The 17,192-nt window shown below is 31.5% G+C and overlaps 1 protein-coding gene across 2 annotated transcripts in view; it reads right to left on the bottom strand.

The window, feature by feature from the left end:
* Window positions 1-931: 931 nt before the first annotated feature.
* LOC143082990 (vesicular glutamate transporter 1-like) overlaps window positions 932-17,192 on the bottom strand; it is a 64,097-nt gene continuing 47,836 nt past the window's right edge. For both annotated transcript variants that reach the window (XM_076259068.1, XM_076259069.1), the window contains 7 exons: window positions 16,081-16,167; window positions 15,181-15,317; window positions 11,177-11,326; window positions 9,337-9,466; window positions 7,801-7,911; window positions 6,083-6,210; window positions 932-3,289 (listed from right to left, as the gene is read on the bottom strand). In XM_076259068.1, coding sequence (XP_076115183.1) covers window positions 2,855-3,289; window positions 6,083-6,210; window positions 7,801-7,911; window positions 9,337-9,466; window positions 11,177-11,326; window positions 15,181-15,317; window positions 16,081-16,167 — 1,178 coding nt within the window. In that variant the 3' untranslated portion in view covers window positions 932-2,854. The remainder of the gene's footprint in view (window positions 3,290-6,082; window positions 6,211-7,800; window positions 7,912-9,336; window positions 9,467-11,176; window positions 11,327-15,180; window positions 15,318-16,080; window positions 16,168-17,192) is intronic.

The raw sequence follows: 17,192 nt of genomic DNA, 5'->3' as shown, positions 1-17,192 counted from the left end.
CTTTGTTCAGAAATATAGTTTAAACCATTTCTGAATTGGTTTTAAAAAAGCGCATTATCCCTCTGTAATTCAGAAAGATGGCAACTTCGTGTATGAGACGGCTACTCACCAGATATCATTTTGGTTAGCAAATAAACAGTTAGGAAAAAATATTAAAATTTACCCTAATAAATTTTACCATTCCGTTTTCATTGCTTTCTTGCAAATTAAGCTTACTGTTTGTGTCATGTATGTGCATATGTTTGTAATTAGAATCTTCCATAGATTTTATATCCAGAAGTAAAAATGATAAAATATAATTTTTTTTGAGGGGGGGGGGGGGGGGGGGTTTAATCCATGCTAACAAAATTAATCTGCATTCATTTGTTATAATATATTGCAAAAAGGGGAGAAAAGATGTTACATATTTCCCATAATTTTTGCCAGAAGTAGAATTTCAATCGCTTGAAGCAATACATTTTCTGAAACTGTTTACATATATCTATCAAGAAATTCAGAAAATTCATATGTCTTTCACTCATTTGTAAACATGACATCAATTTCTGGACCTGGCCGGTCTAGCTATGAAAATACATAGAGTCAAACAGAAAATAGGCCATAAAACATGTAAAAAATAATCTTGATTTTCTTATAATCCACCTTTGAAAGCCAAATTAGTACTCAGCTGTCTAAACATGAATTTGATTGCACAATAACTTTCATATTTAAAAATCCACCGTGGCCAAAATGCAAAACTGTGTATTGCTACCTTGAAGGAAAAAAAAAAAAAAAAAAACTATAAACTGAATATCACAGTTGTTCTTTTGTATTTCATGTCTATGAAATAGATATCAAATAATCTTTGTGATTTTACAAACGTATATTAAGAACTTTCTATTGTTGCACGAAAGACAAGAAATAATGATTGCTTGTTAAAAAGTTTAAGACTTCAGATTTGTAAAAGATTTATTTGCATAATTCTACATTTCTCAATACGATACCGGTAAATATATCAAATACCTTTTAATTGGCGTATTATAAGTTATGCATGTATTGACGAAAAATTTCTAATATTTAGTTAGTATGTTCACAACGCAAAATTACCCAAGATAAAAAATGCCAAATAACGAAATTTTTCAAGAATGTTTTCTTCTATGAAAAAAAAAATCCATATGTATATTAGTATGAAAATGTGATGTACTCCATTCCATTTAAACGTAAATCATACGACTTGTGTAGATAAACTGTATATGATATATTTCATTATGTATATTTATTTACATTTAACAAAACAGTAACAATGATAAAAATCTACAAAGTACCTAAAACAATAATAAATAAACATGACTAGAATATCATATCAAACGTCAACAAGAATAAGAAGAAAAATGAGGCCCCTCATGGGGGGGGGGGGGGGGGTCCTAGTAATCACATAATCACCATTTTTTTGCCAATATAATCACATAATCATTAAATATTTGCTTATCTTTAGTAATCAAATAATCATAAACTAAAAATACAGTCCTAAGTAATCAAATAATCATGAAATATTTGGCTTAATAATCAAATAATCATTAAAAAAACGGCCAAGTAATCACATAATCAAAAACCCCATGAGGGCCCTCAAGAATTAACAAAATTATAACAATTGTATAATTCGAGCATGACTATAGCAAGTTATTACATTTCGCGAAGAACAATACTTTATAATACTTAAAAACAACTGTAAACATAACAATATACATTGTAAATCACTATCGAAGATACATTTCAAGAAAAATATCTTGTCTCCAAAAGAATTAAAGTTAGAACACCATAAGAGTTCTAGATTGGAACACTCGTTTCCTTCATAACCATTCCCAATCTTCACTTACTACTGCAGGGGCGGATCCAGCCATTAAAAAAGGGGGTTGGGGATTGTTCCAAAACCAGGATATAAAAGGGGTTCCAACCATATATCCCCATTCAAATGCATTTTCTAATCCCCAGACCCCCCTCTAGATCCGCAACTGATTAAAAAACAGACTACAAACACCGGACATATTATCTTCAATCATGAACATGCAACCGCAGGTAGGCTCATCTTGGTCAATCTATAAAATGATATCGTTAAACAAACTACATGTAGGTCTACTTACTATATCTAGACCAACAAAATTAAGCAGATTTGGATCCACATGAATGTCACTTAACTGTTTTGATGTGATTTGAACTAATGTTAGTTATTATCAGAAGTGACAAAATGTAAGCGGCGACCTCTTTATGATCCTTTATATTATGACTGAGAAAAGTTCTGTATATGATCAAGTTTATCAAGAGGGTGAACAGTTTCTTATCAAACCCAAGTGTGTAGATTTAGTATGTAATTTCTCTTTTTGCCAAATTAAGATATATACCTTAATTGACTGCAACTTTTGGGTTTTCATAGTATTTATGGTTTAGTTACATTTCTTTTCTTGATACTCGTTATTAAAAAAATGCAGCCTAATTCTATTTCCAATTATCTGATGGTCGTAACAAATATAAAACAAGAAGATGTGGTATGATTGCCAATGAGACAACTCTCCACAAGAGACCAAAATGACATACATTAGCAACTATAGGTCACCGTACAGCCTTCAACAATGAGCAAGTTCTACGTACTTACCATATATCCTACTACCGTGCGATCTTTTCTGTATTCTAGAGTGTTATTGTCATATACTCGGAAAGAAATTATAACTAAGAGTGTTTTAAACATTGAAACATTTAGATTGAACATAAACAATACATAGCAAGCATCGTTGTTAATAATAATGATAATAATAATAAACTATCAGAGAAAACGTGAAATGTTTTTTTTTTAATTCCGTAATATTCCTAAGAGAAGTTTTTTTCATAAATCACGGTCCTCATTTAAATATCTGTCCCTAGATTGAACTTGTACTAATTCTTCTTTCGTTTCATACATTGGTCCATCGAATGAATATTGTCCAAATGAAGACTGTGATGGATCGTCATTTCGATCACGTGGTCCTTTTGAATAATTTGACGAATTGAAGCCTGTATGCCCATTTGCGACGTTTCCATTCATTGCTATAACTCCATTGTTTGGTCCTTTGTAATCAGATGTTTGTTCTTGGAACGCACCGTAAGACAAAAACTTTCCGGTTGTATCCGGTTTTAGTGTATCTTCCGGTCTCCATGTATCCTCTCCATGTGGTTCTGCCCAGTGTTGTTGTTCCCCGGATGCAAATATTCCATAGAATGTTATTCCAAGAAAATGAACTACGCTGGCTATAATGAAGACATTCTGCCACTCATCTGCAGTCTGAAATTACAATCATATCATTTTGTAAGATATTAGCTTGCTGATAGAACAAATATGTAAACAATGTTTGAATATTTCATTCTTTGGAACTTACTCGAACGTCGTAACATCACTTCCGACAAAAATCAAAGAAAGCATTTGATTCACTAGACTGATAATTGATTGATAGTGCTTATTGCTCATTCAAAATCGACTACACGTGTAGCAATAAACAGAACTGTTTATAAGAAATCTGTAGCATACAGTCGTTGTTTGAATGATTTGATTTTAATTCATTTTTTGTAAAACCAAAGTTTTAACATAAATCATAAAACAGTACAACCAAATTACCCCCTCCCCCCCCAAAAAAAAAAACAAAACAAAACAAACAAGTAAAATCACAAAAATACTGAACTCTGAGGAACCCTTAAAACGGAAAGTCCCTTATCAAATGGCAAAATTAAAAGCTCAAACACATCAAACGAATGGATAACAACTGTCATATTCCTGACTTGGTACAGGCATTTTCTTATGTATAAAATGGTGGATTGAACCTGGTTTTATATCTAGCAAAACCTCTCACTTGTATGACAGTTGCATTAAATTCCGTTTTATTGACAACGATGCGTGAACAAAACAAACAGACATAAAAGACAAATATATCAAATATACAGCAGTCAACATTGTGTTATAATCTTTATCCCTTTAAAAAAAACAACGTCTTTGAATCTATGAAAGAATGATATAAAGTTTATAAGTAATGTGTGGTAGCGAATGTCCTGACTTCATATTGACGTCGTCCAAAAAGAAGAGGAAAATTGACAATAGGGAACAAAAATTTCACCTTCGCTCGTTGTTTGTATAAGAGTTTTCCGCGTAAAACTAAAATGCCCAAATCTAGGTAAATGGATGTTATTGCTGTTAATTAAATTAATAGATTTATTCAAGTAAATATCCCAAGTATGCTTGAAGAGCGCTTGGTTATTTGAAGTAAAACATTTAATCAATGTTACTATAAGTTTTATTGCTTATGTTATTTTGCATTTGTATTTTTAATATCTACATTATTTGAGGTAAATGGCCGTACAGTAATTAACTTGAGAACAAAACTAATAAGATGCTTTTGTTACAGTTAGTCTGGATCACATTTCTTCATGTATTGAAATATGTGGACAGAAAAAAAAAAAAAAAACATTCCAGTTTACTGAATAACATTTTAATAGAACATCATCAAAGAATCATTGAACTTTAGGCTGAATCTGACCAACAATTAATTAAATTATAGACAAGAAAGAGACGTGACACAACGCTTATTGACGCATTTTGACTTGTCCTCGAATCTCTGATGGGTTAATCAATGAATAATGAGTTCTTTATTATAAAATGATCAACATCAGTCTGGACTAATTGTTTTGATGAACTTACCTAATTGACTTCATCAAGGTCCATTTATATTCATAAAAAAATATAGTCGCGGTCATTATATTTAATAATGTCCATTCAAAAGCATCCGTAGTTGTCATATGTAAATGTCCGGTTTTACAAAGAATTCCTGGACAAGTGTGACGTATGGTTAAGCTAACATTTATTGGGTTAAGAAGAATTTAACTTTGAGATTAAATCAGTTATTTTGTTTGATTACATTGCATTTCATACATTAAAACATTTAGTCGTTTCTTTTCCCTGACAGTTATACAGTCACAAACACTACATTGTGCGATGATAGCGCACTTTAGAGCTTACTTCACCAGGAATAGTAATGTGAAAAATCTTTGTCATCCAAATAAATACAAATACTACCACATCGACCATATTCTTATTCCAAAGATTATACAAATATGCATGGGTGTATTTGTAGAGTATGAGCATATCAAAACATCATAACTTAAGGTCAACAGTGCCTTACGAATTTTTAACCTCTGTGAATTCATTTTAATTAGTTGAATAACAATTTTCGTGGGTTTCATAGGTACAGGTGAAATATGAATTCAAATGCTCAACAAATTGCAATTTTTCTAAAGGCTTTGCATGCAGAGATTGGTAAAACCAAGAAATCATATATCAAAGAAAATGCAAGTTTCTAAATTCCACGAAAATTGGTACCCACGAAAATAAATGAATTCACAGCATAAACTTTTAGTAACTAACAGTCATCAAAGAATGTATGTATCCTTATATCATTAACGTGTCAAAGTGGTGATGCATGACAAATGTAAAAACAGTTTGCTATAAAAGGTATAATCCTACCGACGCAAAATTAAAAATGGCACAGACCACTCAACTCTATGTACCTTCGAAAAGAATTTTGCACACGCCTTCAGGAACCGAAAATGTTGAACAAAACAAAAAAAGTCTTTTGACTAATATACCCTATTTTTGACATTTTTACTTATGATATTTGTTTTATCACATATCATTCTCAAAATAATGGAATCTTATGCGACTGTCATACTAGTGAGAGTTTTAGCTAGATTTAAAAGCAGGTTCAATCTACCATTTTCTACAGAAGAAAATACGTGTAACACGTCAGGAATATAACTGTTGTTATCCATTCGTTTTATGTGTTTGAGAGTTTTATTATTTTCAATTGCTTAGGGAGTTCGCATTTTAATGTTTCATCGGAGTTTGGTATTCTTGATATTTCACATTTTTGACAATTAATTCCCCGCCACGTTGAGTATGTTCCAATTACAAGCCAGGAGTCTGTTTTTGAGTTGTAGTTGATGCTTGCTACCTGATATATTTGTTAATGTTGATTGTTTTGTCACAAATCGGACCGTTGTTTTTCTTGTGTGAATGGTTTAAAATTCTTACCCCTTTTTTAGTTAACAACTCGGTAACAACTGGACACAACATTCCTGCAAGTGTACCAATCCCATTTGATAGACCCATCAAAATGGAAGCATAACGTGGTGCTAAGTCAAGGTGGTTAACGTTGAAACCTGAAAAATACAGTACAAGTAAGGTCAGGATATTACATTTCATAGTGAAGTTGCATCATATTCGTTTTTTGCAGACGAAATATTCATTTGTCCCTGTTGCTGGGCCGCCATATTGATTTCGGTTTAGAACATAATTGCTTCCTATATTTTGTGAGGGTAAACATTTATTTAAACCTATCTTATGCAATATTTTGTTTTCAGTTATTACCAGTCCAGGATATTCAGTATGCAAGATCTTTTTAGGGTTCATGTGATTCCCTGAGTTTGTGTTTCGGGCGCGGATCCAGAGGGGGGTTCCGGGGGTTGGAACCCCCCCTTTTTTTGGACGATCAATGCATTTGAATGGAGACATGTAATTGGAACCCCCCCCCTTTGTCCTGGGTTAGGACCCCCCCCCCTTTTGTAAATGGCTGGATCCGCCCCTGTGTTTGTTGTTTTGATTTGTCTCTTGTTATTCGATTTCGAGATTTGAAAATCAATTGACTAATGTTGCTCTAATTCATGCAATGAATAAACAATTGTCGAAATTACAGAATTCCATCATTACCGAACTGAACAAAGAAATAACAAGACGGGTGCCGTATCCTTGCAGGAAAAGCTTACCCTTCCGGAGCACCTGATTTCATTCCCGGTTTTTAGTGGAGTTCGTGTTGTTTCTTATTTATTATTTATAACTGTTGATTTTTGGCCTTTGGTTTTTTTTAGTCTTTGTTTACTCCTTGGTTTTGATTGTTATTGTCTTACTAGTAATTCAATTTATTCAATGTTGTTTTTTCTAGTACGGTTATACATACTATAGAAATCGATATTGAGACGTGATGCATTTTTTTGGGTAGTAACGGAATTCTTCGTTATACTGAGACAAAATAAACTCTGTTCGTGTTCTCGTTTCAATTGTTTTACATTGTCATTTCAAGGCCTTTTATAGCAGACTATGCGGTAGAAGCTTTGTTCCGTACGTGACCTATATGTTACATTTTGGTGTTATGTTTCTGTTGTGTCGTAGTTCTCTTATATTTGATACGTTTCCCTCAGTTTTAGCTTGTAACCAGGATTTGTTTTTTTCTCTATCGATTTATGAATTTCGAACAGCGGTATACTACTGTTGCCTTTATCTATAGTTTTAATTTCTGTGTCATTTGGTCTCTTGAGGAGAGTTGTCTCATTAGCAATCATACCACATCTTTTTTTAATCTTTGTATAAAACCTGTCAAACTTACAAAAAAGACATAACTATTACCATTGTCTGTTTTAATTATTAAAACCAGTTTTGTTTTGGAAAATAAAATGCAGTGTCATCATTATATCATCTGATAAAAATCTCACGGAGCACACTCGGTTATTAAATCCCATACTGTTTTAAAATGTTATAATATACTTTTATAGCCATCATATTTCACAATGATATGAACTTTTATTGCTTTGTTTCCAATTAAAAAGACATTAAATACTCGATTCTGTGAAAATCAATTATACAATTCTATGAAGTCATTATTTGCTGGAATCAATACGTTTGTGGCAAATGCTTTTAAATAAGACTAAAGTCCGTTGCAAAAATGATAAATCATTCTGACTATGTGACATGCATACCTGAAATGGCAAAACCACTTGATCCAACTGCTAATGTCAAACACACCATTGCTGCAGTTTTATCACGTGCAAAAGCAACACCCAATAGAAAACAAGCTTCTAGCCCAAAGCCTGAAAAGGTAAGTAATCTCCAACTTTATATTAATGCTATAAAAAATACTTTGAAGTTTTTTTTTACAAAATCTATCATAAAGGTTTTTACATTAAGAGGAGAAAAGTAATTCAATTATCTGTCTGAGTCTCAGATACATTAATTTCTATCAAACATTTCACCTTTATATATAATTCGGCTCAAACGGAAACGATTTTTCCATATTAGCCATAATCCTTAATATGCTATCAATTGGCATTATAATACATATTTCTAATGCCCTTTTCTTGTTTATAGATGCGCAATCAACGATGGAAATGTAAATTGTAAATATATATAGGAAGATGTGGTGTGAGTGCCAATGAGACAACTCTTCATCCAAATAACAATTTATAAAAGTAAACCATTATAGGTCAATGTACGGCCTTCAACACGGAGCCTTGGCTCACACCGAACAACAAGCTATAAAGGGTTCAAAAATTTAAAACCATTTAAACGGGAAAACCAACGGTCTAATCTATTTAAAAAACGAGAAACGAGAAACACGTATAAATTACATAAACAAACGACAACTACTGTATATAAGCCCGTTGTCATGTATATGGAAAGTCAAATGCTGTGTCCAAGAGTCATTACAACACATCCTTATTCTGTGACCGTCCAAATATTTTGCCGAATATACAGATCGCCCCTCATGAAGTATTGAACATACTATTCAATAACTGTGAACATTATCAAAACCTTAATATATTTTTCTTCACATTACTGGCCTACCGTCATATTTGCATTTACGTATTTAAAATGACTTCATCATCAAAAAGTGAAGAAGAGAAAATAACACACCAGTATGAACTGTATTCACGTCGAAAACCATTATATATACTCCTCTAGTTTCAACTTAATTTTAAATAATGAACTGGCAAAATGCAGTTTTGGGTGAAAGTTTTCATAATTCTCTATCTGAAAATGTTTCCATTAAATACAATGACTGCACAAATATGAAGCTTTCTATACATAGATAGCATCTAATGTCTATCATTATATATAAAAACAGATGCTACCACTGCATAGAGTGTGAAACGATAATTATCAACTCGAAACAGTTATCTTTTCAAATTTAAAATTTAACTGTCGAGAGAGGATAGATATCGTATTGCACGAGACATGGTTGTGGAATCTGTTTTTAAAAGATTTTATACGATATACAGACAATCTTAATCATTGTGTCGAACGACCTGTTCTTTCTACTTGGCGTCATCAGGCATTGTCGCCTTTGTGATGTCTTCACAATGGGAGTTTAAAGAATATTTGACGTCATAATGAAATTTTGACCAATGGACAACTGAGTTCAAATGAATCACGCGTTGATTAAATCAAAATGAACAATAAGTCATGATAATCGGATAAGAATTAGAGAAAATTTCTTTTCGTTAAAATAGTCTTACCTCCACAATTGAATATTTTTCTAACAGTAGTAGTGGTAAGATGTCTTTGTCGTAGATTATCCGCTATTTGTCCACCAATAGGCACAATAATAGCCATAACTAGATGAGGTAGTGCCGACAGAATGCCACTCTAAAAGACAAGAAAAAAATATATAAAGGTGTATTGTTTAAGAAGTTTGAGTTCGTACAATACTAGGCTATTATAGTTTAAGTTTGTCGAATCTAAAAGGAAAGGATTAGTTTTTACTTTTAGATGTCTGAAAAATATTTCAAACATAATAAAAAAAAAGTAACATGTGCTACAATACAAAACCTATGTTTATGTTTTTGTATTGGATCTTCCGTTAGTTATAGTATTTTTGTATTCTTTTTACTATTCAAATGATCATACTAAAATAAATTTGAAAGGCGAAAGATCATACATCATCTGAAAGTTTCTTAAGTTTCTTTTATCATAAATGAAAAAAAAAAAAAAAAAAAAAAAAAAAAACAATTGAGTTATGGTTTTGTAAAAACATCTGTGTAAAAATTAAAAACAAAATCGATGATTGGTAAAGAAGTATTATAAGGCAAAAAAGGATGAGATGTTTAATTGCATCAGAACAAAACAAAGACCTAAACAAAGAATCCCAAATAATTGTTGTTTTGAGATACCATTTTCAAAATAAAGAAATGAATCATTGGTACTGTGGAATCATTTATATTCGTTGGATACTAATTTTCGTGGGTTTCGTTGGTACTGCTGAACCATGAATTAAAATGTCCAACAAATAGAATATTTTGAATAGGCTTTGTATACAGTGATTGTTAAAACCACGGAATCAAATATCCACGAATATGCAAGTTTTCAGCACTCCACGAAAATTAATATCCATGAAAATAAACGAATCCAAATATTTCTAATCAGTTCTGCTTATTTTCTCTTGGTTATATATGTAGAAGCTACAATACACTTTTATTACAATAGATGAATCGGTTATGCATTGAGGCTAAACTAAACTTAACGCACGAGCCGAGTCAACAGGTACTTTCGGCTAATTACTTATTAATTAGTAAAAAGGATGTAGCATTTGTATTCATCTACATTCATAAGTACAGTAGTGCGAGAAAGCTTAACACATAAGCTCTAGAATCGGATTAGGGGTAAAACAATAAGCTCCGGAATCGGATTAGGAGAAAAAATGTAATGATGGCATTAATTTTCGTTATGCTATTGCACGTATTACGTTCTTGATATAGTGATTAATAGGTGAGTTTAATTTTATATGACAAGCAAATGAAAACAGACAAGGTTATAAACTGATTAGGTGCTGGCGAAATGGAATTTTAATCAAATAAATGGTAGACTGATTAGGTTCCGGTAATTTTGCTCTTAAAACTGGTAACAAAAGTTATAAAATATTAAGATTGATTTTAGAACAATACATAGAATGATAAATGAGGTGCCAATAAAGAAATTCTCAAAATTGACATACTCATCCTTCAAATGAGCATGTGCAGGAGTAATTCAGTATTCAAAGTCTTTTAATATCACATGTGACATTTACAGAAAAGTAACCTATATAGTATTGCTGACATATAGTTTAATGACAATACAATTGACGTGCTTCGATGATGAAACTAGAGCATAGATATTGACCAAATATAATAATTATAAGTGTATGTAAAGTATATACCGTTTAGACAATGTACATGCGATCGGTATTCTTTTGTGTGTATGCCTTTCATCATCTTCAAAGCATAAAATGTTGAAGTCATATCTATCGGATTGTGATCGTTCTTTTCTTTGTGAAGCTTTAACAATTTTATAGTGTTACCTGTGCAATTTTATTACATTTACCTTGGCAACATCGTCATGAAAAACTTCTTTGAAATACATAGGCTGACTAATAATAAGCAGATAAAATGTCCAGCTTCTACAGAAATTAGCTACGTTTATAGCATATACTGGCATAGATGTAAAAAAGCTTAACCATGGCGTTCTCATATTCTGTAAAAAAAAAAAAAATACAATAAAATGTTTTGTACCACACACATTTGCTTTTTTTTTTAACTTGTTTCACAGTAATTCTTACCTTCAACTTAATAAAACTTAACGGTTAACTGTTTTCGAAAAGGAAAGGTTAATTTTTCACTGACTTTTGCCTGTCATTTCTTATATATAATTATATATATATGTAACACTCAGAAACGTGTCCTTCCCCCCAAACGTGTCCGATACTCCCAAACGTGTCCACATCGACGTCACTGAATTGCAAAACATGTCCTAGTTGTAAAAAGGGCGTCAAAGCGTGTCATTTGTATTATTTAAACGCCTAAACGTGTCCATTTTTTAATAAACACCCAAACGTGCCCAATCCGTCAAACGTGCGCAATCCCCCAAACTTGTCCTATAATATAAAGGGAACTAAAAGATTGTTACACTGATATTCCGTAAAAATAAAACTGTCCTTTTTCGCTCCAAAAAAATATTATTTAATTCCGAGTTACGATTAGTGTAGATTCCTAAAAACCGTAAAGTGTAAATTCTTATAACACAATTCATTTAGGCCTAATCCCAAATTCCCGGAATAATTAAGGTACAATCCAAGAGTTCTGGCAAATATTCTTCCGCATCTCATTACATAACTTATCCAAAGTATGTTGTCGTCCTGTCCATGCATGAAATATTTGCCACTGGACGTAATGTCTCTTGATTGCGTGTATTTAAGTGATGTTCGAAACTAAAAGTTCATAATATAAAACCTTACTACCAGTTTATAATTTTTAGAGCTTTTTTTTCATTTTTTGAGAGAATCAAATAGTTTCTTAGTGAAGTTTTAAAAAAAATCGGTCTTTACTGGCTCTTTAGATTTTTAAGTTTAACTAAGGTTTATCCCGAATAATCGTAAACAAATTTAGGCCCAATCCTAAATCCCCGGTATTATAATAAAACTTATGTATAGTATTTATTGTTAATATGATATCGTTCCAATAATGCATGAAATATTTGGCACTGGACTTACAATGTATGACTCTTGTTTGTATGTCTTCACTTTAGTAGTGATGCTGGAAATCTAAAATTTATTAAAATACCTGATAACCAGTTTATGATTTGAATATCTTTTAAAATATCAGAACTGTTGAAAAAAAGGAAGTCAATTCTTTTAAAATCCTACCGTGCAGTATTCGCGGATTACAGCTGATTTCCTAATGCTTGCAAAGTAAAACTTTGTTTGGCTTGCTTGCTTTGTTTGTGTAATTGTTAATACAAGCTTTGTAAATAAGATTGACATCTTTAAACAATATGTATAGGCATAGTTTAACCTGAATATATTATATTTGAATTTAATTTGGTGTTATCCTATGGTAAACGCTTAATCCAACTGAACTAGAATTGTTTGTACATGTTTGTGCGCTCTAAACGAGCATAATACTTGCAACTGGACTATAAGCAATTTCAGTCAAAAGTCGATTTATATGTTGCAGATTAAATTTGCAATAACAACCGGCATTGAACCAACTAATACTAATAAATGATCACTTCATCAACTGTGTCCCCCATTATAGAATTGCCGTAAACGTTATTGATTTTATTCATGTATTAGCGCTAAAAGACGTGAGACGTCCTGGCGTTAAATAGTGGACACGTTTTGGCGAATAACAATTATCGGACACGTTTAGGGGTTATAAAATCAGACACGTTTGGGGAATATTGGATATTACGGACACGTTTAGGGAGAATAGACACGTTTAGGGGAATCGGACACGTTTGGGGGACAGGACACGTTTGGGAGTGTTACATATATATCAGTTTACCTTACGTTTAAACAATATCATCTTCAAGAGAGGCGAAAGATATCAAATGGCCTTTTAAAACAACTAGCTAGAGTAAATTTGCGAAAAGTGTTCAGACGTTATTTTTTTCATGCATCTCATTGATGTCAATTTAATAAAAAAAGTGGTCCTTTTTCATATTTTTACACATGTGGGGCAGAATCTGCTCGCCCTTCCAGAGCACCTGAGATCACCCCCAGTTTTTGGTGGGGTTCGTGTTGCTCATTCTTTAGTTTTTATGTTGTTTTATGTGTACTATTATTTGTCTGTTTGTCTTTTTCATTTTCAGTCATGGCGTTGTCAGTTTATTTTTTGATTTTGAGTTTGACTGGTCTGGTATCTTTCACCCTTCTTTTAAAACTATGTTTCTTATAGATAATGTATTTACGATATTTCTTGAATCTCGAATATATCCCTTGTCATGCGTGATATAATTTTCAAATTTAATTTTATCACGAATGAAACCTCTTGCTATCATTTGAAATAATTGCTAAGCAGTGTAGTATAATTGCGAAATTCATTTATAATGTAATTGAATTTTGCACTTTTTAGACTTCAAATTTGTCAAAAGCAATTATCTGGTATAATGTCGTTAGAATTATTGTCATTTTAAAAACCATAATACAAAACAAGCAAATTTGCAAAAAGCCATACTAATGTTTGCTAAAAAGCTTAGATTTTTAATAATGTCACACGAAGATTCTTTATTGAGATCCAATTTATTTTTCTTAGAACTGAATCTAAAGACTATATAAGGTTACCAATGCCATTGTTAAAACCATTTTTGAAAATATGAATATACAAATTATTCTACTGACATCAAATCAATTCTAGCAAAAAATGGGGTTAATGCATTTGTTGTATTTGGCACAATTTTTATGAACTTTTTGTTTTAATGCTTTTCAACTTTTTCTTATTTACCTTAACCTTTTAATCTTTTAACTGTTTTTGACTTAACTAAATTGCGTCACTGATAACTCTTATTCTAAATCAGGAATATGACAGTTTTATTCCAATCGTTTTATGTGTTCGAGCTTATGAATTTGACATTTGCTAGGGACTTTTCGTTTAGAATTTTCCTCGCCCTTTTACTTGTTGTGTAAACGAAACGCGCGACTAGTAACCAAATCTTTAATCTGATATCTTTGATAAGAAGAAATTTTATAGAATTGGATGTTGTTTGTACCCAGATATGTAGATATATCGTAGCAGTCTTCATAATATTACGAAAATATTGAAAAAAAAAATATTATAGCATGCACTTAATATATTTTTTGCATTCATTTGTGAAAACAAGAAATTCAAAACGTCTTGTTTGTATTTGAAATCAATAGCTTGTATCCTGTTTCATTTTTTTTTTATAGTAATCTAAAATTTTGTTCTAAATCATGCGGTTATAGATGGGAATTTCATGTCCAATATAACATGTATTGTAAACTCTTATCAAAAGAAAACAGACAATCCGAGTATGAAAAAAATCCAAAAAGTCTCCAATTGAATATTATTCATATACTTTACAGAAGATAAGACTTAATTAATTAAATCAACTTGACGAACAATTCCATATGTGTCCTTCTTTGTTGTGGAGTGTTCTCGATTGTGTTTAAAGCAAAATGTATTGGACGACTTTCCTAATGGTGGAACCTAATCAAATCAAAATACTATTGATGGCAACATAAAACTCTTTAATGTCATGAATAGACATTATACTAACTCATTGTATTCCTAGATATTTGCCAGACACCGAGTGATAAAATCGGAAAAGAACGGGATTATTTAATTATCAATCGATTCGAAAGATAGAAATTCTATAACAAAACATCTGAGAACTGGAATATGTAATGTTCAATTTTTACAGTAGGTTGTTGTCGTGTCAGCTCTGTTTTAAAGAACAGGAAAGATAAATGTCTTGTTATTCAGATTATATTAGAGTTCCCTAAAGATTAAACGATAGACAAATCTTGTCAAAGCTCGTAAAGTATAAAACAAAAATAAGATGTGAGAATTGATCTAAGTTCTTAGACTTACTTTGTTTGTTAGTGATGTGTTTTCACCTATTGATGTTTCTATATAAATAAGTTCTTCTTGAGATATATAAGGATTGCACGCTGGTCTTTCAAAAGAAAAGAACCAAAAAATTATAGCCCATATGATACCCATAGCACCTGTAAAAGAAAGAAAGAAAAAAATCATACAATCCAATTTGATACCAATAACACATGTTAAAAAAGATCAAAATTAAAAAGCCTTTATAAAATTCTTAGCAACTGTAAAATACACCAAGCAACATTTCTAGTTTAAAGCTAATAATATCCAAAAGACACGATCGATTGTTTGCAATCTTAAAAATTTCAAGAAAATACTTACATACCAATACGATTAAAAATATAATTTTATTGGTCATTTACAAGAAATCAATGAACCGGTCATGAAAATATTATATGCAGTATTTCGCTTCATTTTCATAATTGAAGATACATGAAGTGTTTGGACATCTGCCTTGTGATTTAGTACCTTGCAGTTGGGTGCTTTAAATAGTGTATTTTGATTACAAATTTCATTTGCCTAAAAAAATATTTAATGACTTCGTAATCGGCAACTACCTCCGTATTGCTCTCCAAAAAGAAGGGTTTTATATGAATAGCAGTGCTTTAAGCTTATTTGGAATTTGATAAAACTTGTTATTCTCATAGAGTTTGACAGGTTTTTGATGCGCACTAAACATACAGTGTACTTTGGATATTGAACGTTCTTTTGATAATCATTGTCTCGACGTATTTCAGAAAGGAGATTAAAACTCAAACGTTTTATAAGATCAAACAAAAAAGTTATTTAAACAATGATAATAATTATTATAACAAGTGAGTATCATTATTATTAAAATAATTATAATAAAAATCAAACAATATTATCAAAACAAATAGTTACCAAAAACATAGAATCCAGACTGCCAACCAAAATTCTTTGTCAATATACCAGACAGGGGCATTCCCAAAACTGCACCAGCATATGAACCTGTAGATAAAAGTATTGACATATTTTTTTTTATTAAAAACATTTAGTAACAAGTTTATAGATTAACTAATTATAGTATCTTTGAATATCGATCACTTGTTGTTTAACTGCATAAAAATAGAAATAATCTTTGTGTTTAAACTTTTCTTTTGAGGCTAACATCCAAAACTTATTGCGCACTTTGTTCTACAAAAATAAAACAGATATAATGCAAAGAATAATATTTGTTAATGTCATTTTTAGTTAGTATTTTAGTTATTTAAATTTAGTGGTAAATTTTGTGTACGAACCTTAAAATTAGAAATACAGAACTCGGCAATTACTTTTATTCCTGTACAAGACAATTTTTTAAAAGTTTGTCTCTATTGGATGGAAATGTAAGATATTAATTATATATGGTGTAGTAGTCTATAAACATGGTAAATTGTTATGTTGAGCAGTGGAGTATAATTGAGTCTTATACTCAAGCGAGTGTCTTTCTGCAAGAATTCCGTGTTATCGTTTCAATTTTAAGCGGGAACACGTCGCATCTTATACAGGCAAATGGGCGTTCTTAATTGTTGAGAAATGCACATTTAAAAAAAAAGATTGGACAGGGAAGGAGGTTCAAGCCTTTATAAAATTCCAAGTTTAATCATATGCTCTAGAATTGTTTAAGCTCTATTCACCGACAGCATAATCGTTGGTTTGAGTTGATGTACATCATTATGACATATACACTACAGTTGAAGAGTTTAGTGTAGGTTTCATAATCCATAATATTCAGTTTGAAAATCTTTGGAACCAATAATACCTTCTGTGAATTGTTCGTTAACACTAACGGAATAATCAAATGTGTCTACTTGTGATAATCTCTGATATAGGTAGCATATAGCGTACCCTTTTAGCTTAAAACCAAAGTCACTACGCACTAGTGACGATTTTCTGACGTGAAAGAGCTTGGTCTTATCAATGATTACCTTAAAAGTCCAGTTCACTGACCGTTATCCGGTTGATAGAATCTGAGGGGAAAGGTTCTTGATAAG

The sequence above is a fragment of the Mytilus galloprovincialis genome, chromosome 7 (genome assembly GCF_965363235.1).
Source record: "Mytilus galloprovincialis chromosome 7, xbMytGall1.hap1.1, whole genome shotgun sequence".
Classification (NCBI taxonomy): Eukaryota; Metazoa; Mollusca; class Bivalvia; order Mytilida; family Mytilidae; genus Mytilus; species Mytilus galloprovincialis.
The sequence above is the reverse complement of the archived record's forward strand: the minus strand, read 5'-3'. Positions and strand labels throughout refer to the sequence as shown.